The sequence below is a fragment of the Cricetulus griseus genome, chromosome 7, assembly GCF_003668045.3.
Source record: "Cricetulus griseus strain 17A/GY chromosome 7, alternate assembly CriGri-PICRH-1.0, whole genome shotgun sequence".
NCBI classification, from domain to species: domain Eukaryota; kingdom Metazoa; phylum Chordata; class Mammalia; order Rodentia; family Cricetidae; genus Cricetulus; species Cricetulus griseus.
This window is the reverse complement of record NC_048600.1, coordinates 82,426,188-82,448,042: the sequence shown is the minus strand read 5'-3', so window position 1 is coordinate 82,448,042 and position 21,855 is coordinate 82,426,188. Positions and strand designations below refer to the sequence as shown.

Below are 21,855 nucleotides of genomic sequence, written 5' to 3'. Positions count from 1 at the left end.
ATATGCTGATGCTGGAAACTGAGCTCAGGTCCACTGAGCCATCTCTCTATTCCCCATTTTCTTGATTATAAGGTGGAAGAATTAAGAGATAAAGAAGCTCCCTCTGGGACCAGGCATAGTGGCTCACACCTTTAATCCCAGCACTTGGGAGGCAGAGGTAGGCAGATTTCTGTGAATTCGAGGCCAGCCTGGTCTACATAATGAGTCCTGGGATAGCCAGAGCTATGTAGAGAGACCCTGTCTCAGAAAAAAAACAAAAAACAAAAAACAAAAAAACAAAACAAAAAAAAACTGGCCTCTGGGGCTAGAGAGATGGCTCAGCAGTTAAGAGCACTGACTCTTCTTCCAGACGTCCTGAGTTCAATTCCCAGCAACCACATGGTGGCTCACAACCATCCGTTATGAGATCTGGTGCCCTCTGCAGGCATGCAGGCAGAAGACTGTATACTTAATAAATAAAATAATAAAATCTTTAAAAAAAAAACACTGGCCTCTGGCATAAAGGAGTCAGAACAAGTTCAGTACACTATATCCTAATCAAAGTAGATGTTAAAGTCTCCATGTGCCATTGTAGGGAGAAATGTAGATTCTCAGCATCCTTTGCCTGGTGGCACATACATTTGGGGGTGGGGCTCAGTGTTGGGTGCCATTCTTATCTAACCTCAGCATAGCTTTTATAGGATTAGGCTAGTGACTCCCCTACCTCCAGGAAGGCCCATGACCCATCTAGATCAGATTCCCTCCCTAGCCACTGCTTCCTACAGGTCCTGTTGTCTTCCTTGCACAGCCAGTTTAATGCCTTTAATTCTGCCCCTGCTTCTTTGCTGGGTCCAGTTGCATCAGAGTCCTACATCAAAAGCCCTGGAAAACCTCCCAGGTCAAAATTAGCAAACACAAAGGAACTTTTCTGCAAAAGCAAATGTGTTCTCCCATATTCTAAAAAGCTTGTATGGCAATAAAATAAAATAAAATCTTGGGCTGGGGAGACTGTCCAGGTGGTAAAGCAGCCTTTGCAAACATAAGAGGCTGAGTTTGATCTCTAAGAACTATGCAAAAATGGAAGGCATGGTGGTATGTGTGTGAAATCCCAGTGAGGGGGAGGTGGGTGCTGGAGGAGGAGGAGGATTCTGGGGTGTGCTGGCCAGCCAGTTCTTGCCTAAACGGTAAACTCTAGATCAGTGAGAGACTCTGTCTCAAAAAAGGTGGATGGCGTTCCTGAGGGAGACGCCTCCTGAGGGAGTTTGTCCTCGGGCCTGCACACACACACACACACACACACACACACACACGTATACAAACACATAAAAATAAAAAAGTAAAATCTCCTTTTACTACAAAGTGAAATCACGCAATGAGTAGACCCTGTTGTGCCTCTGGCACAGACGCGGCTCTCTCCCTTAAGGCTCCCTGAGTCCAGAGCAGGGTCCTCTCCCATCCATGAGTGCTTTTCTCCTCCAGTGTGCTGTGACCTCTCAGCCCTTCCAGTCCACGTGGTCCTCCCTCATGGCCTTCACAAGCCAGTCCCGTTCTGACCCCTGCTCAGAGTCGCTGCTGTCACTCCCCTCCAGAGCTAGCAGCTTTGAGTAGTTGATCCTCTGCTCTTGGGGCAACCTGGGCTGGGTGGCCAGGAACACGGCCAGCCAAAGCAGTAGGACCACACAACAGGCTTGGTAGAGCACTGCTATGCTAAAGCGCATTACTACAAAGCCCCCGACAAAACTGCCTAGGCTGCAACCACTCTCATAGAAGTGACCTCGGAACATGGTGCTCAGAGACCTCTCCACGCCAGAGGTGGCCAGATCCTCTAGGGAGGTCCCCACAGCCCACCACAGGGCCCCACTGCTGATGGCACTCAGGATCTGAACAGGGAGGACGGACCACCAGCTCCAGGTGAAAGAGTAGTAAAGCAGCTGCAGGGCCAGGCAGCTCAGCCCCAGCCCCAGCACACCCACCCTAGACAGTTTCCTAAGCAACGAAGTTCTGAATGGATGAAACAGAACTTCTCCTAGTAAGCCGAGAGCCACCGAGAAACCCATCACCAGCTCGCTGCTGCCATGGTCCTTCATGTGCCAGAACAGAAAGTTCTGCACCGTACTGGCAGTGGCTCCTATCCAAAAGACAGTGAAGGCGAGGAGGATGAGGCGGGAGTCACCCCGTATGAGGGACAGTGCTTTGATGGGTTTGTAGCTAAGCCCCTGCTGCTGGTAGATGGGGACAGGAAAAGCAGTGCTCACCGCTAAGGCCAGAGTACTGAACAGAGCATAGCTGTAGAAATGAATCACGCCCCGAGGACCATTGGTCACGAGGAAGCATTCCAGATGCCCCACCAAGGCTGCAATGCCACACACACCTGCTGACATACCCAACAATCTCCACATCCACAAGTTTCTGTTCCGGTCAGCGGCGTCTACAAAATCCAGGTATTCAAAAAGACTGTCATCTGCCACCTGCTCCAGAGGAGCTGTCAGCAGTTCCCAGAATGCCACAAACCCCAAGGAGAGGATGAAGGTCCACTGCGGCCCTTTGGAGGAGTGGTCAAGGGCCTGGTCATCCCCCTGGGCCTTTGACAAGTTGTCTGGACTTCCAAGGGCTGCACTTCTAGGAAGTGTCCCCAGGGTAGCATTGTCCACCTCAAAAGTCCCTTCCTGGGAATTAGCTCTCAACCCAGAAGTGACAGGATGGAGAGCTTGGGTAGTGATCCTGGCTCCTTCAACAGAACCAGCGAAATAGGCCTGCAAAGCGCGAAGTATTCGTTCTTGATTTTTACCAGATCCGTTTGGAAAGCCAGACGTGTCCAAGGCTCTGGTGTGCCTGCTGCCCGGGAGGCTGGGTGCTCCTGCCCAGTGGTTTGGGACTGACCCCTGGGAGGAGGTCATGGTCACAGTCCGTGTGACCCCCAGGGGAAGGACAGTGGTGACCACTTTGTTGCTTCCATTACAAAAGTGGTTGTTCAGACTTCTGTCCACAGGTGGGACGAGGACCATCAGGAGGCTGGCTCCTGCGGAGCCCAGCAATGACCCAGTCAGAAACATTCGCCTTTTCTGGTAGCGTTTGGCCAGGAAGGCACAGAAGGGAGTCCAGCAGGCTGCGACCAGGTGCTTGGTTCCCATGAGGATGCCCACCCAGGGTGCGGCCACACCCAGATGCCTCAAGTAGAGGGTGAGGAATGGGGTCACACAGGCATCCCGGACCCCGCACACCAGGTGGAAGAGCTTGGCAACCCCCAGTGCCCTGGGGACGTCCCACTGCGGGTTGGGGCTCATGGCTGCGGGATTCCGTCAGACCCGGAAGGGCACAGGACCGAGCTGGAAGCGGGGCGCGCGAGACTTCATGTCCCTGGGAGGGAGGATCACGGGCTCAGGGTTCCGAGCAACACCGACTGCCCCCGGCGTCGCCTCTGGTCACCTAGCCAACGGCTGCTTTTTACCCCCACGTCCGGCCACTGGCCCGGAAGTGACCCCGCCCCAGGAGTGAGGCATGGCGGGGGCGGAGCCGGTGCACCTGTGGGCCGCAGTGCCGCACCTGTCCCCCACCTGCGCCACCTGTGAGTAGCGTCCTGTGATCCCCTGGCACCTTAGGAGCTTGGCATGACAAACTGTCAGGGTCAGGATAGGGATAAGGCTGGGAGGAGGGAAGATAGGGATAGGGATGAACGACATCCGCACCCCCCTCCTCCTCAGGTCTGTATTCAGAGGCCCACTAGCCAGTGGCCATCCACAGAGTTGGTCCTGCCCATTGTAAGTGAAATCGCAATCCCATTCGGCCATCACCGAGACTCACACCTCCCTTCTCCTGCTTTGCTGTTATCAAGTGCACTTTTGTCTATACTCCTTCTGTTCATTTTATTGTTTTTCATCACCACCAAAACTCCCAGGGAGGCAGGTATTTTGGCTCCCAGACCATAGCACTATTTCACCACATACAAACAATCCCTAAAAGAGGCATGACCTTGGATTATACTAAATATATGTTCGTTTGTTTTTTTTTTCCAGAGGCATTTCCTATTTCATGTGAACAAAGATTCTAGCAGCTCAAATCATTTGGGATTGTGTCACAGGCTTTCCTCCAAAATGGCCAACCATCTAGCTACTGATTTAGTAATTTTTTTTTTTTTTTATTCTCACATCCAGGACCTCCATGTATGCTAGACAAGCACTCTACTACTGAACTACAGCTCAGACCCGATTTGGTCAATTTCTCGTCCAAAGCTTGCTCAATGTGCCTAATTTGGCTGTGGATTGGACGGTGCGGGTGTTTTCCCGAATGTATGCATGTATGTATGTGTATGTATGTATGTGTAGCTGAGTTTGACTCAATGGCTTTCACTGTAAATTGATAGAGGGCTAAGAACCCCAGCACTTTCACTTAACCTTTCTGGCTGACACACTCATAATGGTTAATTAAAAACTAAGGATTGCTAGCTGGATACAAACCTGTGAGTCAACACTGGAGAGCTGGAGGCAGGAGAGTTCAGCCTCAGCTATGTGAGACCTTATTTACAAAACTAAGCAAAAACAAAACAAAGCCCCAAATGATTCATGGTGCATGGAGAGTTGGTCATATAATCCCATCATTTGGAGCTGGAAGCAGGAAAATTGGGAGTTCAAAAATAGTCTTAGTTACATGAGAATCTGTCTTCAAAATATCAATCAATAAATTAACCAAACACACACACACACACACACACACACACACACACACACACACACACACACACACACTACACACACTATTGTGACCGCTCAAACTGGTATGAAGCAGTTCATATCACCTCAGTGCAGAAAAGACAAAATTCCCAGCTCAAACTCAAACTCAGTGAGATTTGTAATTACTACCAGTTTCAAAACACTGAGACTGCTCCCCACCCCACTGCCTCCTTCAGCAATCAGGCATTACCCTCACTTGCCAGACTCCACACTCTTTTCCCATAGTGGCATTCTTTTATATGAGACCCACTTGGGCTTGTCTGACTCTGCCTACTTGAGAAAACGTTCCCTGCTTCCCAAGCCCATGGGGGAGCTGAGGCTTCCTGTAAGCCTGGACTGCCTTTGGGCCTGTATATTAAGTTAACCCTAGATTCCTATCTACATCATTCTTGGTTTGTGAATGGGTCATAGGACTTTGCTCTATTCCTGGGATAATGAGTTCAGAGGTAAAATGCCAGTGCCAGCCCTGGCCCCGACCCTGTATTGATTTGAATGAGACTGTTCCCTGTACACTTAGATATTTGAACACTTGGTCCTCGGTTGGTGGCACTGTTTGGGGAGGTTTAGCAGGTTTGCTGGAGGGAGTATGCCACTGGGGTCAAGCTTTGAGAGTTTATTTTTTGTTTGTTTGTTTGTTTGCTTGCTTGCTTGCTTGAAGACCGGATCTTGTGGGCAGGCAGTGGCAGTGCATGCCTTTAATGCCAGTGCTTAGGAGGCAGAGGCAGAGGCAGAGGCAGAGGGGCAGAGGGGCAGAGAGGGGCAGAGAGGGGCAGAGAGGGGCAGAGAGAGGCAGAGAGAGAGGCAGAGAGAGAGGCAGAGAGAGAGGCAGAGAGAGAGGCAGAGAGGCAGAGGCAGAAAAACCAAAACAAACAACCAAGACAGGATCTCATTGCATAGCCCTGGCAGTCCTCAAACTTTCTATGTAGACCTGGCTGGCCTCAAACTCACAGAGATCCACCTGCCTCTGCCTCCTGAGTGCTGGTATTAAAAGCATGCACCACCACATCTGACAAGGGCTTTGAGAATTTAAAGCTATTTCCCTGTTTTCTCTCTGTGCTTCACAATTGTGTTTGAAGGTATGAGCTCTCTGCTTTCCTACTACCATGGCCAGCTGCTTGTTTCCATTTCTTCTCGCCATGATGGACTCATATTCCTCTGGAACCACAAGCCAAAACAAACTGTTTCTATCATAGCATCAGAAGAGTAACTAATATAGATTCCCGCTTTCAAAGGGATCCTACCACCTTCACTCTCACCATACTCTGAGGGAGAGAGGGGCCTAAGTCTAACACCTTTGGACTTGTTCTGCTTCTCTCCTACCCTGCAACTGGTCATGGGGCCAAGGGTACTGCAGCTTTAATGTGCAATTTTTTTTCACTTGAAACATCAGTTTTTTCATTCTTCAATCTCTGGTTCCTCTGAAGCTACCCTGCATTCCTGCCCCTGCTTGGGGGAGTCCTGAAGTTAAAAAAAAAATGAGGTGAGGAAAGAGTAGGGGAACAGACCACAGCAGTGAATATAACACAAAGCTGTTGCCTGGCCTAAGCGAATTCGCTTGGCTAGATTAAGTTGTGTCTTCTGATTTCTTTTGCAGTATAATTAGGGCCATGGGGATGGCAAAGGTGCTTGCTGCCAAACCTGATGACCTGAGTTCTGTTCCAGGACCCACACCATGGAAGGAAAGAACAAATTTCTACAAATTGTCCTTTGACCTACATACATATATTGTGGTAAACACACACACACACACACACACACACACACACACACACACACACACACACACGTACACATACACACACACACAAGCACACAAGCACATGCACACACACAGACATACACACACACACACACACACACACACACTTTAGTGTGCTTTTATTGATACTAACATTCTCTTCTCTGCTGAGACAGACCCACCTCGGCCCCGGTGAACCATGGTCTGAGAGCTGAAAAGGATGGTACACTCAGCAGAAAGCAGGTACAATGTCCCTTACTTACTTCCTGTTTCTTCCTCAGCCACATCACTCTGTACAAAAATGGTACCCCTCAGCTCCAATCCCCTTTTTATAGTGCTGAAGTCAAATCTAATGCCTCTCATACACTAGGCAAGTGCTCTACCGCTGAACCACCCAGTTATAATTGCAGCCCTTTGGCACACATTTTCAGGACTCCCTAGGGAGCTTGAATTGGTGATGAAGACAGCTTGAGAACTGAGAGATGAACATCAACACAAGAATGAAGTTTCTGGAAGAAGCTGGGTTGTGTGTACATGTGTTCATTAGATCCCAGCCTTATCCAGAAATCCATCAGCCTTGGAATGGGTCCTTTTTCACCACATGCTCCCTTCTTCATCACGATTTAGGCTCTCTCATCTCCCAGGCAGTCTCTGGCTCTTGGTCCAAGCAGAGCTGCCCAGTGGGGCTGTCAGTGTGAGTGCTGTGGGTGGGTAGGTAGTGTTTCCTTCTTCTTGGGTCTGCTGTGCTTGGATCCAGATCTTCTACTGTCCTGGCAGGCTCACTGGACGATGCCAGAGAATGTGTTGATGGGCATCAGAAGGGGACTGAGCTTAGCCTTATTCTTTTCTGCCTCCTGCCGGTGTGAATTGAGCCCCGACATCTTGGATTTCTGGGCCCGTGAACATGGCTCTGGGCAGGGGCTAGCCTCAAATCTGCAGTGGGGAAGAGACCAACTTAGAGGACTAACCTCAGGGACCAGATTTGTCCAGTACATTTAAAAGGCAGACCAATTGTTTTAGGGTACAGAGGAGGAATCACAAAGAAGATAGGACAAATCAGAAAAGAAGATCATCGTACACCAGTGTTTTCTGATAGTGGGGGAGATGCTTGGATCTGGCTCACTGTGTCTTTGTGTCTACGTCCCTGGGGAAGACAGGCAAAAGCCACAAAATGGGGGTACAGGTGCCCCAAAAGAGGATCCTTTGATGAAGGGTCAGTGCCAACAGAGGGGCTAGAACAGGAGGCCTTGCAGGCTGTGTGTCCCTAGGAATCTTGGGAACATTTAGCACTAGCCTTAAGTCATGGGGCAGTGATCTAAAACCTGTCTGGCTACAGATCTGGCCAAAGACGGAGAACAGGAGTTTAGATTTTTCCTGTGGGAACTGGAATCCTAGGGGTAGAAAGGCCCACTCACCTGACCACATCCCTGAAAGTGCGCCGGCTGTCCTTGTCCAGCCACAGTGTCAACAGCCTCTGGTCTTGGCTCTGGACTTGGATACTGGATGTCCGGAAGGTGTTTGCCACTGTCTACATCCAAGAAACAGTTTATGTAAATATCACCTTTGCTCAGCCAACACTTACTATCCTGGGATCTGGCGCGTTTCTTCCGTCTATCCCAAGGGGTCCCTGTTCTTTTCCTGCTAGTGACTGAGCAGTGACCGCATAAACTGTCTCCATGTTCCCTCGCTCTGGGATGCTGCTTTAGTTCTTTTCTTGACCTGTTATGCTTCATTATGAATACAAAATAGAACGCTGTGGGCAGTACATGCTGGGTTATCAAGTTAGAGTGTCCGTATGCATCTCCTATGGCAACCAAATTGCTAGGTGGCCTTAGTTATCAGCATTAAATTATATGCGCAATTCTTTGCCTGGGCCAAACATAATCAGGCTGTCTAGGAAACAGTCAAATAAAACTCTAAGCCAGTGGGAAGCAGGCCCTAGGCATCCTTCTGACTCCAGACACAGGGGACTTCAGAGAGGCCTTTCCTATGGAACAGAGAACTCTGGACCTTGGGGTACTAGGAGGGCCTTTTAGAGTCCCCCACACACAGACAGGAGCTTTTGGCAGTACACAGCCCCAGTGTGTCAGGAAGCCTCAGCATCTGTTTCTCCTAAGTGTTTTCAACCCGGATGCTTATATACGAATCACACCAGCAGTGGGAAGGGTGCAAAAGCCCAGGGTCAGGGAGGGTGGGGGCAAAACTGTCTTCTGGACATGGCAGAACCAGTGTTCTCACAGCAGCTGTGGTTTCCTGCACATGACCTGCACAAGAGCAAGCCATTCAGCATTTTAGCTTGGAAGCAGAAAGGGTTCAACTTGACACAAACTAGAGCCCTGGGAAGAGGGGAGTCAAGAAAGTGCTGCCATAAAATGGCCTATAGGCAACCCTGTGGGGCTTTTTTTTTTTTTTAAAAGTTAATGGTTGATGTGGGAGGGCCCAGTCCACTGTGGGCAGCTGGTCCTGGGCAGTATAAGAAAGCAGGCTGAGCCAGCCATGGGGAACAAGTCAGTAACATCATTCCTCCATGGTCTCCACTTCAGTTCCTCCCCCCAGGTTCTTGCTCAAGTTACATCCTTGGCTTCCCACAATGATGGATTGTAACCTATAAACTGAAATAAACCCTTTCCTCCCCAAGTTGTTTTGGTCAGTTTTATCACAGCATTAGAAATGCAAACTAGGACACAGTCCCACCCCCATGGAGGAGCTGTGGACAGATGATGACTTCTGGGGGGGTTGGAGAGTCAGTCTTATTGAAGGGTGTGGCCCCTGGTAGGTCCACAAGTCTCCAGTATGGCCCCACACCCAGGAGAATGTGAGCAGCACAAGTGGGACTTTATGAGTTGATGGGGGATGTCCTTCTGTATATAAGTTCCTCTTATTGGTTGATGAATAAAACACTGTCTGGCCAATGAGTCAGGAAGATAAGAAGGATGAGGATGAGGAGAATTCTGTGAAAGGTAGGCGGAGAGAGGCCGTGAGATAGACGAGATGTAGCCACCAAAGGAGATACAGGTCCGGGCATTCTCCAGTAAGCCAAAACCACGTGGAAACATACAGATTTATAGAAATGGGTTAATAATTAAGATAGAGCTAGCTAGGGGGCTGGAGAGATGGCTCAGAGGTTAAGAGCACTGGCTGCTCTTCCAGAGGTCCTGAGTTCAATTCCCAGCAACTACATGGTGGCTCACAACCATCTGTTATGAGATCTGGTGCCCTCTTCTGATGTGCAGATATACATGGAAGCAGAATGTTGTATACATAATAAATAAAATCTTTAAAAAAAAAAAGATAGAGCTAGCTAATAAGAAGCCCTAGCCATCAGCCAACAAATATAAATCTTTGTGTGCTTATTTGGGGCAGAGAAGGGTGGCAGGACCTGGCGGGACAAGAGAAAATAACAGCAACAATGAGTTATTATTATTTTTTTTAAGAGGACAGGCCTGGAATGGTGGCACACACCTTTAATCCTAGCACAGGCAGAGGCAGGTGGATCTCTGAGTTCTAAGCCAGCCAAGGCTGTGAGTACTTAGAATAGTGTATGGCACACAGCACCGTGTTTGTGTTGGATGCTCATTATTGTTGTTGTTGGTTGTGATTTTCCCAGGAGAATTTGAGCATGAGCAGTGGTCTTGGTGATGAAGTCTCCCTATTCAGAGGAAGAAGGAAAACTCCTGTATGTTCTCTCTCTCTCTCTGTGTCTCCTAATCTAACCCCCCTTTCTCTACTCCTGTCCCCTCATGTGAGTCTGAACAATTGAGCTGTGAGTGGAGAAGAACGATACACCCAAACATCCATTAGATGGGAGGACAGCAGACCCCGTGACAGGGAGTGACAGAGGCAAGAAGAGATGCCTGGTTGTGCAATAGAACCTGTAGCAGTTGGGTCCCCTGGAACTCTTGGCTGTGAGGGAGGGGTGCCTTGTGACCAGGTGAGCAGGCCGTGGAGCCCAGTGGGCTGCAACTAGACAGTTAACCAGATGGTTGTCTGCCCTGGGGAGCCACTGGTTACCTTCTAGAAACACCCAGAGAAGCCACAGAGGGATGAGATCCTGCACAAGGAGGGGGCTAGTGGCAGCCAGGGTTATTCAGCTTACAGACTGTGCTCAAACTGACGGTAACTGGTGAGGGAATGGGGGTCGCCTAAGTAAAGAAACTAATGTCCAAGGAACTGGCTGTGACCTGCTGAGTACAGGATTCAGCCAACTGACTCCCATTCAGTGTTCATTCCCCTGCCACACACAGACTCACACTCCAGACAACCGACCGGCAGGCAGTTGCCTCTGGGGTCTACATGCCAAGGCACACCCTATCTCCTGGGCTGTAGACTCTGAAGACAACATGCATCTATAATGCAGCTGTGGGGGCCAGCGGCAAGGGCCAGATGCAGGCTGTGCATAGGATGTCATGCTGCAAGATGAGAGAACAGGCAAAATGCTCCTCTTTCCGGTCGGTCGGCATTGCTTTTATTCCACACCTGAAGCATCCTTTCTTCTGTCCTTGCCTTGCTGGTGTCACTCACAGCTATCAAGCATCCAACCCAGCCTGATGCAAGTCCTCCAAGCGAGCCACAGGGCTCTTGCTGTTCACAGCTGGGAGCACCTCCCCTCCAGTTCACCAAAGACTTCCTCTCCGTGGCTTGGTGTTTACCATCTGATAAAACTTGGAGGGAGGGAGGGAGGGGGAGGTTCCAGGAGAGGAAACACAGTTATTTGAATCTCACTCAGCAGGTCAGCAGGAGATAAAAAAGAGAACTTGCTGGTTTGATTATCTTAGATAGCCAAAAAGCCCCTGGCCAGGATTTTTTTTTTTTTTTTAAATGAGGTCAAATGAGCAGAGGCTGGTGGAAGGAACTAACTCCAGAAGAGAAGTTGCAGTCAAGGGTAACCAGGCCTACCTGGAATACCACACTGTCCTTTTTGCTAAGGCAGATAGGAGCCATCAGAGCTCTCCTGCTATGAATAGCTTGCCTCAGAGAAGTGGGATTTGGGTTCAGGGTTGAGATGTTGAAACTCTAGATGACTAGTGGACACCTGTTGAGGCCCACTATGTGCCAGATACACTGAGTGCTGGAAACCCCAAGATAACCGATCCCAGAGCCCCAGCCCCCTCCACCATGCCATTTACAGGGCTGCAGCGTTTCAGTAATTGTGTCCCCAGATTCTGGGAGAGCACAAAAGTGGAGTGGGGAAAGGGAAGATTTGGGTTGAAGGGAAGGGTATCAGGACAGGCCTCCCATGTAGATAGCCCCAGCCACCGCACTCGGAGTCCTCTCTCTCAGGATGTAGAGGCAAAAAGGATGTGGGGACAAAGATAATGCAGCAAAAGCCAAAGGGGTGACTTCTAGAACTCCCAGGCAGGAAATTGATACATAAAGGTTAAACAAACTAAAAAAAAACCTTGGCAAAATATTTCAAAAACGTGAGACAAATAAAAGGATATGTCCTCATATAAAACAAGGATATCATGGTGTCCACATGAGTGGAATCAGAAACAGGAAACAAAAAAAAAATAAAGATTATCGGTAAATATGAGAAGAATCAGCTTCACTATTTTTGAGTGACAGAAATCCAGATTAAAACAATGGAAATTTTGATGATCAGATTCACAAAGATGAAACAAGTATATTGACTGCCTTCCAAAACTGGTGATCTCACATGGTAGTAGGGGTGGGGCTTGGAGGCCAGTGTGGTAAAATGTCCAGATGTACGGATGCCAGATCACTAGGGAAGGTTTTTAAAGGCATAGTCATGAGTTTTAGCATCTATTTAACCCTAAGTGTGTTCCCCCCGCCCCCGTATGCTTATAATAGTGAAAGTAGATCACTTAATCTTACAAAAAATATTTTGATGATCATATAGGTATATGCAGCCATTATGAAATACTATTTACTGACATAAACAAGGTCCCATCAGGATACATGCACAACTCTTTCATATATATATATGATATATAAAAATATATATATATATTTGAGACAGGGTTTCTCTGTGTATCTTTGGCTGTCCTGGAACTCACTCTGTAGACCAGGCTGGCCTCAAACTCACAGATATCCACCTGCCTCTGCCTCCCAAGTACTGAGATTAAAGGCATGCACCACTATGCCTAGCTTATATTTATTTTTAAAACAGAGTCTTACTATATAACCTTAGGCGGTCTGGAACTCACTATGTAGACCAGGCTGGCCTTGAACCCACAGAGATTCACCTGCCTCTGCCTCCAGAGTGCTGGTTAAGGCATGCACCACCATTCCCAGACTACTTGCACATAGGTTTGAGCAAAAGTATTGCTATAGACCATTATCCACTGTGTTTATCAATTATATAAAAATATAAATAATGAAAAAAGAAGCAAACTATTAATACTAAAAAACAAAGCAAAAACTCACCAGCCATCCTAACCATGCACTGACATTTTGACTCAAAATAAACAAACTTTTCATATAGAGATGGAAACATTACCTTGCAATAAAGAAACAGAAGGACTGAAAAGGGACCATGGGCTTTGCAATATGGAGGTGACTTTGCTGCAGTGGGGTAAGCTCACAGCAATAGTCTGGAAGCAAGGGAGTCATGGGTACCGACCCCAGACTCCTAGAAGTATCTTTTTAAACACTTAACTAGACAGGAGAAAGAACTGCAGCTGGTAGCCAGGGAGAAAACGTGGCCAAAGTAGAGTTTCGTCTGTTTCTAGGATGGAGAGGAGACCTGATCCTGTCTGTAGAGGAAGAGGAGAGGTCACAGACAGAAAAAGAGAAGAGAGACTCCAAGGACCACCAGGAAAGGGACTGAGTGACATCAAGGCTCTGGGTGAGCAGGAGTTTTTTGGGGCCTGGTGGGTGTGGGTGCCGGATTTATTCCAGGTGCTATAGGCACACAGCCTGTCTGGTGGGTGGTGAACAGGAGTCCACGACAGTGAGAGCACAGTTCAGGTGGGACCATGGGGCTCTGAGGTCAAGTTAAATGTGAGTGAAGTTGAGAGATGCCATCAGAGGGAGAACATGGGTGAATCTCATACCTTGATCATTAAATATCAGTCAAGACAAAGAAAGCCAAGGGGCAAGGGGAGGGGGTCAGAGAAGCAGTGAGGGTGAGGGAGCTGCTTGGGTGTCATCTATGGTGTATGGGTCTGGTTGCAGTGGCCTGGATGGCATAGATGATGGACAAATGTGGTTGTCATGGGATGCCTTAGTCCTCAAATGGGCCGCAGATGGAAGGCGGGCTCAGTGCCTCCTGGTTTCCCACACTGACTGGAAAGCCCCACAGCAGGAGTGAAGGGTCACCTGTCCCTTTCTCTCAACACCTTCCCCCTTGGGCTCCCACTTCCTTGTCCACCCGAACTCACAGTGAATGACCTTCCTGCCAGATTGGAGGACTTGACAACCTCGGTCACACTGACACGCAGGCACGTGCAGTCTGTAGCAGAAGCAGCATTTGGTGAGGTGCAGTGGGAGAACCCTGAAACCAAATGAAATGGGGGGGAGCGGAGTAGGTAAGATTCTGTGTCCTACGAACCCCACCATAAACGCTGTCTTCCCCTTCTGCTTCCGATTTGCCCCACCGGGGTGGCTCCCACTCCTGGGTTCCGTGTTGGCCCTAACCACACTTCTGTTCTTTCTTCTTCTCCCATCTCCTTCCCTGGAGAAACAACCAAGTTTCGGAACCTCTGGTGATCACCACACCAAACCCCAGGGCTACATACTGAGAAAACAGTCTCATTTTATAGCTTCTGGCTGTCCTGGAACTCAGAGGTTTGCCTGCCTCTGCTTCCTGAGTATGAGGATTAAAGGCGCATAGCTACCACACTGAGCTCTCCTTTCTTAGTAAGTTTTTCTTAAAAAAAAAAAAAAACAAACAAAAACAAAAAACAAAACAAAAAACAAAACAAAACATGCATTCAGTAGTGTTGGGAATTGAATCTGGGACCTCAAATGTGCCAGGCAAATGTTTTATCAGCCCCATCCCTAGTTCCCACTCAAATTCATTTCTTTAAAAAAAAACAAATTATTTATTTTTATGTACAAGTACTCTCTCTGCACATATGCCTGAATCACAGAAGAGAGCATCAGATCCCATTACACTTGGTTGTGAGCCATCATGTGGTTGCTGGGAATTGAACTCAGGACCTCTGGAAGAACAGCTAGTACTCTTAACTGTTGAGCCATCTCTCCAGCCACCCAATCCACTTCTTTATAGTGTACACTGCATCAAAACAATCACCATGTGTGACCATTGTCAGGCTGGAGCTCTCCCTGCCAACTAAAGATGGTACTTGGAGGTGAACTTTCTTGTATGTTTGGAAATGATCTCCCTGAAGCCTGTGTGGGCCACTGCCCTGAAGCCTAAACTGTGGAATTTAGCAGTTCTCAGAGACACTGTGGGACTTTGAAGGGGAGTGTCAAGTCAGGGTGCCTGGCTCTGAGCCCTTGCAGAGGTGACCCTAAGTAAGTTATTTTCTTGCTTCTGTTTCCTATCAGGAAGGAGTTAGGAATACTGATAATATCTATCTCAGAGAGTTTACATGTTCAAAAGTGAGGTGCTGTATCTAACAGAATGCTGTTAGGCTCCCGGGGGATGTGTTTGGTGCTGGTAATCTGTGTCGCCCGCCACCTTTTCACCCTTCCAGGGGACCAGGGAGCTCTTGGTGAAAGCTAATGTGCTCTGTCTATACGAGCTGGCTTCTTTACTGTCCCTCCATTTCATTCACTCATTTATTTTTATTTTGGAACACTGTGTAAAATCCAGTATTTCCCAGCAGAAAGCTGCCAGCTCTGTAGGCCTAATTCATAGTGGAGAGGCCTTCTGCTCTCATCCCTAGGTCCCTCTACCTTCCAGCTGTGGAGGCCCAGCCCCAGGCTGGGACAGTCTGGGCTGTTGGGCAGTGGACCACCTGAGGGCAGTCTTGCTTTACTCAAGGCCCAATTCCCAGGGACGTTGTGAGACTCCCACCCCCACCCTGCTCCCCATCTCCTACCAGCCGTCCTGTTCCCTCCTCTCTCCCTGGTTTTCTCCTTGTCCCTCCCATCTCTTCAGTCTGAATTCCCAGCTTCTCACCTTCAGTGTCACCAGCTGGAATGGCCTTCAGGACCAGCCCGGTGGCCCTCAGTGAAACAGTGACTTCTCGGGGCCTGTGGCTAAGCAGGGCCTGGGGATGGGAATTGAGGAGTAAAGAGAGAGTCCTGAGAACATGCCCTCCCCCACATCTTCAAGTCTTTCTTCTCCCTGCCCTGGGATACTGATACCCATATGAGGACTGTGGGCAGAGGCTTAGGTGTTCCTAGTCCCCAAGGAGCCTAACCAACTTCTAGATGGACAGCTCTTAAGAAAGACATTTTTGAGCAAGACACCAGCTTCCTTTCCTCTTTTTTTTCTTTTTCTTTTCTTTTCTTTTTTTTTAAGACAAGGTCTCACTGTGTAGTCCCAGCTGGCCTCAAGCTCACAGAGATCTACCCGACTCTGCTTCCCAAATGCTAGGCTTAAGTACATGCACCACTATGCTCACCCAACTGTCTAATTTCCTAGAGCACATTGACTCCTTGCCTGCATGTAAGGTCAACTTCACCCCTACATCATCCTTGCAGAATGTTCTGGAGCCTGAAAGAGTCTGAGGCTATCTTCAAGAAAGGGGCAGGACTTCTTTTGGCTCTGTCTACAACCCCCATATCCCAGAGGCTGGCTGTCATTCTTTATACCACCTTGGTCCCTGTTGGCTATGCCAATGACACTGACCTTCTGGTAGCATACAGACAGCTCAGCTCCTGTGCCCTCAGCTGTCCCTTTCCTTCGTGGTGAAGAGCCCTCTGAGGGGAGATAAGAGGGGGTATATGGTGAGATCCCCTCCCCCATGTCACTGAGGCACAGCTGCTGGATAGACCTGGCAATTGTCCCTGGATGGAGAGGTAGCATCTTCGGAAGACTGCCTTTCAGTCTGGGAATGCTCTGAGGAAGAGGTTAAGTGTGGACCTGGCATTCAGCAGAGGTCCATGATACTACAGGGTGACTGTGGAGGTGGCATCTGGTGAGAGGCTAGAGAGTGAGTATGGGGGAAGCTGAGCCAGGCTGAGCTCTGGGCAAAGGGCAACAGAAGCTCACCTTTGGGGGACTTGGAGTCTTGGATCTTCACCTTCAGCTCAGTGAGGAAAATGTCCTCTGTAGGGTCATGACTCAGGTTGGTGAAGATCTAGAGACAAGGGGCGGGGGGGGGGGGGAGTAGGAGAGGAGGAGAGGAGGAGGGAGGGGGAAAGAGGGCTTAGAGAAAGCTTCTGGTCCACAGTCTGGGGAGTCCCACACACCCACCTGCCCATGCTAGGTTCTGAGCTACACAGAGTGACGCCATATCTGTCCTGACCTTTTCAGCACTGTAAGCTAATAGATGCCCCCAGTCCTAAGACAATTTAAAAAGTTCTTGTCACTTACATCTGAGTCTTTCCGGAAACAAAAGAATGGAGAGGAAGAATCAGGAGGTACTGATTCTGGTCAAACCTTTTTTTTTTTTTTTTTTTTTTTTTGATAGGTAAAACCTTTCTTTTACCACATACTTGTAAAAGATATAAAATCCCAGCTACACAGAAGGAGCAAGGTCAACCGAGCAACTGTACAATGTGGTGACTATAGTTCATAACAACATGCACTCTTACTAAAAGCTGAGAGTAGGTTGTGAGTGTTTGTGCCATCAACTATAAAGGTGAAGTAATGTGCACTTGAACTAGCCCAATTAACATAGTTTCACAATGTGTACATATCATAATATGGCACGTCTTGTGTTTGTACTTTTGTCCTTTCTTTAAAGATTTATTTTATCTGGGCATGGTGGCACACACATTTGATCCCAGCACTCAGACAGAGGCAGAGACAAGTGGATCTCTGTGAGTTCAAGGCCAGCCTGGTCTATATAGGAGGTTCCAGGACAGCCAAATACTACATAAAGAGACTCTGTCTCAACAACCCAAAATAAATAAATAGGATAAAATAAAAAGAGATAAGAAAGTGGGGCTGGAGAGATGGCTCAGAGGTTAAGAGCACTGACTGCTCTTCCAGAGGTCCTGAGTTCAATTCCCAGCACCATATGGTGGCTCACAACCATCTGTTATGAGATCTGGTGCCCTCTTCTGGTGTGCAGATATACATGGAAGCAGCATGTTATATACATAATAAATAAGTAAAATCTTAAAAAAAGAAAATCTTTAAAAAAATAATACACTTATGTGTATGAGTGTTTTTCTCGAATAGCTGTCAGTAGAACTGGAGTTATGGACAGTTGTGAACCACCAGGTGGGTGCTAGGAATCGAACCCAAGGCCTCTAAAAGAACAAATGCTGTTAACCACAGAGCCATCTCTCCAGTCCCTCATGTTCACGTTCACATGGAACGTGAAGTAATTGATGTGATTGTTTGTGGCTGTGTATTGCATGTCCTCATGCCGTTCATGCCTCAACTTACCAAGTCCTGGGCTTACAGGTGTGCACCACTACGTCTGGCATGATGATGAATCTCAAGATAGTCTAAATGCTAAATCTCTTATGTAAGTTACTTAGCATCTTTTTTTTTTTCCTGTGACCTTGACTGGTAGATGTGTTAAATTATGAGCCTGAAACCTATTTGAACATTTCTGGGTGAAAACAGATATGGCTCGAAGTAGAACAGGGAGGGAATCTGCAGTAGAATTCCACAAGGCTAAAGGAGAGGCTGAGTCCAAGTTAGATGAGGGGAGTGAGAGTCTCCCCATCCCTGGCTGAGGACTCAGGAGTCCTACCCTGAAGCTTGGCGGTCTGCTGGATCCCCAGGACTCAGTCCACCATGTGCTTCAGTTTAAGGCCTTGTTTGTAGGTGTGTGCCAGCCACTCCCTGTGTCCTGCAGTAAGGATCACTAAGAGGGCTAACATGGAAGCTAATTCACCTTTGGACATAAAAGGAAGAAACCACAGCCTCCACAAATGGCTCCCACCTATCAGCATCAACTGGTAAGAGAAGGGTCATTCGAGGAACTGAAAGAAAGATTTGAAAGCTAAATTCTCCTCCACTGTTTAATACCATCAAAGGTATGGAGCTTGGAAACACAGTAGGAGAGGAAATTGAGACCCGGAGAAAGTCTGACCCTTGAAGTTCAATGCTACACACAATACAGCCTGAATAGGAAAACAGACCGAAATTTCATGGGTTCAGAACGTCGTTCTGGTTTTAGGTGACCAGGTGCAAATGATGGAGACAGGTAGAAGAGCACAGCTGAGAAGGAAAGTCCAGAAGGGGATCAGTCTGGTCAAGAGCCTAGACTGAACTGGAGGAAGTCCATGTGCACCAGGAGAGGCCCTGTGAGGACTGGAATAGGTGTGGTGCATTCTGGATACAGACAGGACATTCAGGGGAGGAAAGTCTCTTGCTGAAGGGAAGGGCTTGAGGAAAGTGATGAACAGCCACTGTCTCAGAAGAAGAGTAAACTGGGTGGAGGTCTCCATGAGCCAGGATGAAAGTGTGTCAAATGGTCTCGTATTCTTTTTTTTTTTTCCAGGTGGGCCTTGGAAGAGTACGTGGTGCTATTGGGCTTGTGTCGTGCTGGGAAGAGAAAAGGAAAAATGGGAAGCAAACAAGGCAACAGAATAGTGCAGATGAAGCACTGGCTAGAAGGAAAGGAAAAAGGCAATGGTGTGAGAGGGGAGGATGCATGGGGGAGAACCTGGGATCTGAAGGTCTCCAAGAGGCTGAGGAGAGAGGTGGTGGGAGATAATGAGTGCCTTGGGAATGTGTAAGCAGAGGATGGAAGACCGTCCAGAGCAGCCCACCCTGACTCCCAACCCATGTGTAACCAGGGGATGGAAAACAGTCCAGAGCAGCCCACCCCTGACTCCCAACCTTCTGCTTGAATTTGAGGTCTTTGAAGTTAACAATGAACTGGCTGGTCCAGACAAAATGAAGACAAAGTTGTTAAGAGCAACCAGGAACTGATTTGCAGCCTAATGACTAGTATCTCCCGGGAGCCAGAGGGTTTACACGGTGGTTAACAGGGTCCTGCAGGCTGGTGTGTCACTCTGGAAACCCCAGGGGAAAACTTACCTTAACCTTGTAGAGCTGGAAATAGATGGGTTGGGTACCCATGCGAACATAGTAAGTGATTACATCCAGGATAAAGGGGTCCACAGTCTGGGATGTGTCAAAGCAGGGAGGCTGTGAGGAACAAGGACAGTATCTCCAGCAGCCACTCACCTCCAGGCTGCTAGGGGAAGCACCATTGTCTCAATGAGAAACCCCAAAGCCTCCAAACTCCCTGTGATGACCAAATCTGGCCTTCAACAAACTCCAAACCTTCCTGGTCCTCTGGTTTTTACCTCTAACCAAAATACAAACCACTTTCTGTTTTCAAGACAGGGTTTCTCTGTGTAGCCTTGGCTGTCCTGGCTCACTCTGTAGACCATGCTGTCCTCGAACTCACAGAGATCTGCCTGCCTCTGACTCCTGAGTGCTGGGATTAAAGGTGTGAGCCGTCATCACTGGGCTACAAGCTACTTCTAATAAGACTCCGTCCCCTCAGGTGAGCTGGTTAATTTCACTTGGGCAGACTTACTGAGCCGAGAGGCAGTGTGCTAGCTGCTTGAGAAGGTAGCTGATGAGGAGATAGCCCATACAGAAGTTTAGGTTTGGATTGGATACTCACCATCTAGAAACCCTGAGCAAAACTTTTCGAGGCCTGGGTAATCTTCAAGGGAGAAATAAGAGGAAAGACTACATGATGGGATGATATCCCTTTTGTCTCTGGCCACTTCTGAATCCGTTAATAAACTCACTAATAAACCAAGTGTAATTGCACGTGCCTGTAATCCCTGCTTGTTGAGTGGCTGGGGAAAAAGAATGTTGAGTTAATTACACAGGGACGCTCTGTCTCAAAATAAACAAACCAGTGATAGTTACATGCTGCTGGGAATGTGACTTCCTTGGCCCCGTGACAGTAAAGGGAATGATCTTCAGGTACACAGAATAGAATAGCCATATAGAATGGGATGCAGGCTGAGTACCCCTTACCAGAAATGCTTGGGGACCAGAGGTGTTTCTAACTCCATGGTTTTTTCCTTTGAAATATTTATGTGTAGATGATGAGATATCTTAGAAATGGGGCTCAAGTGTAAACATGAAATTGTTTCATCTCACATTCTCTAAGCCCAATGATAATTCCACACATTTTCAGTGTGCCTATGTTTTGACTATGACCTGTCACATGAGGACAGGTGTGGATTTTTCCACTTGTATAATCATGATTGTGCTTAGAAACTTGTGTTTTGAATTTCTGGGTTAGGACTGCTCAAGCTGTGACACCAGAATTGGCAAAAGGCTCAGTTTGTTTTAAGCATAGCATATCTAACCCCAAATCCCTCTGACTCCAACGTCTGGTTCATTGAAATATTCCCTTCAAAAAGATCATGCTTGGTCAGGCATGGTGGTGCACACCTTTAATCCCAATGCTCTGGAGGTGGAGGAAGAGGCAGAGGTAGGTGAATTTCTGTGAGTTCAAGACCAGTCTCGTCTACATAGTGAGTTACAGGCCAGTCAGGTCTACATAAGGAAACTCTGTCTCAATGCTCCCCAGCTGTGTGATTATGCTGATGACACAGCAATTTGATAATACATCATTGCTCATGGTGTCTCCAGGTCCTTCACATGGGAGCTGCTTTTAGAAAGGCTATGCAACTGATTAATTACAGGAGAGAGTAGGAGATAGCAAGATCTCTTATGTGTCCTGGTGGAAGAGAAACTACCAACAGAAGAGAAGAGCCAAGGCCTTCATAGAACTGTCTCCATAACTTTCTCTTTTGCATGCACAAAAACAGGTGCTATTCAGAAGATGGGCATACACACCCAGACATCTTTGTTTGCATAAAACATGTCAGAAGATGCCCCAGTCAGCCAGGTAAGAAACACAACAGAGACCTTAGTTTGGTGGCCTATCAAAAGGCAAATGCATAGTTTTTATGAAATGTTCTCAAATGTCAACTTTCAAGAAATAGATGAGTAATTTGATAAATAAAATGTATAAATCAGTAGCCTCTTGCTATATTGGCAGTACGTTCTTCCTAACTGGAACAAGAGAGATGTCCTGACCATGACAAGAAGCATACTACAAGATGTGAGGAATAAACTGAGCAAGAAATGGGCAGAAGCAATCTAAGAACAACCATGCAATCCCCATAGAATAATAGGAAACACTTACGAAACTATATTATGCCCCCAGGGAGGGTCACTTAATATGTGCAAGAGGCTGATCCTCTCTCTTTAATAAAAAATGCCAATAGATTTTTTAAAAATCGGGTCTGATGAGATGGCCCAAAGGTTAAGTGCACTTGATGTTTCTTTTAGAAGACCAGAGTTGGGCTCCCAACATCTCTGTGGGAAGCTCACACCTGGCTATAAGTCCAGGGGATCTGATGCCT

The 21,855-nt window shown here is 47.8% G+C and overlaps 2 protein-coding genes across 3 annotated transcripts in view; both read right to left on the bottom strand.

Moving 5' to 3' along the window:
- Positions 1–1,472: 1,472 nt before the first annotated feature.
- On the bottom strand, positions 1,473–3,263 carry Mfsd6l (major facilitator superfamily domain containing 6 like). Its single transcript, XM_027427094.2, has one exon. It carries the CDS (start codon positions 3,261–3,263, stop codon positions 1,473–1,475), a length of 1,791 nt encoding a protein of 596 aa, XP_027282895.1.
- Positions 3,264–6,684: 3,421 nt separating this feature from the next.
- The window catches only part of Pik3r6 (phosphoinositide-3-kinase regulatory subunit 6), a 35,061-nt gene continuing 19,890 nt past the window's right edge, over positions 6,685–21,855 (bottom strand). For both annotated transcript variants that reach the window (XM_035448254.1, XM_035448255.1), the window contains exons 13-19: positions 19,490–19,600; positions 16,535–16,622; positions 16,172–16,242; positions 15,499–15,587; positions 13,788–13,908; positions 7,860–7,972; positions 6,685–7,377 (exon numbers count right to left, since the gene is read on the bottom strand). In XM_035448254.1, the coding sequence (XP_035304145.1) occupies positions 7,224–7,377; positions 7,860–7,972; positions 13,788–13,908; positions 15,499–15,587; positions 16,172–16,242; positions 16,535–16,622; positions 19,490–19,600 (747 nt within the window). In that variant the 3' untranslated portion in view covers positions 6,685–7,223. The remainder of the gene's footprint in view (positions 7,378–7,859; positions 7,973–13,787; positions 13,909–15,498; positions 15,588–16,171; positions 16,243–16,534; positions 16,623–19,489; positions 19,601–21,855) is intronic.

Bases quoted from the DNA above. Each gene is read 5' to 3' on its own strand.
- Mfsd6l (XM_027427094.2), bottom strand. From the start codon at position 3,263: ATGAGCCCCAACCCGCAGTGGGACGTCCCCAGGGCACTGGGGGTTGCC.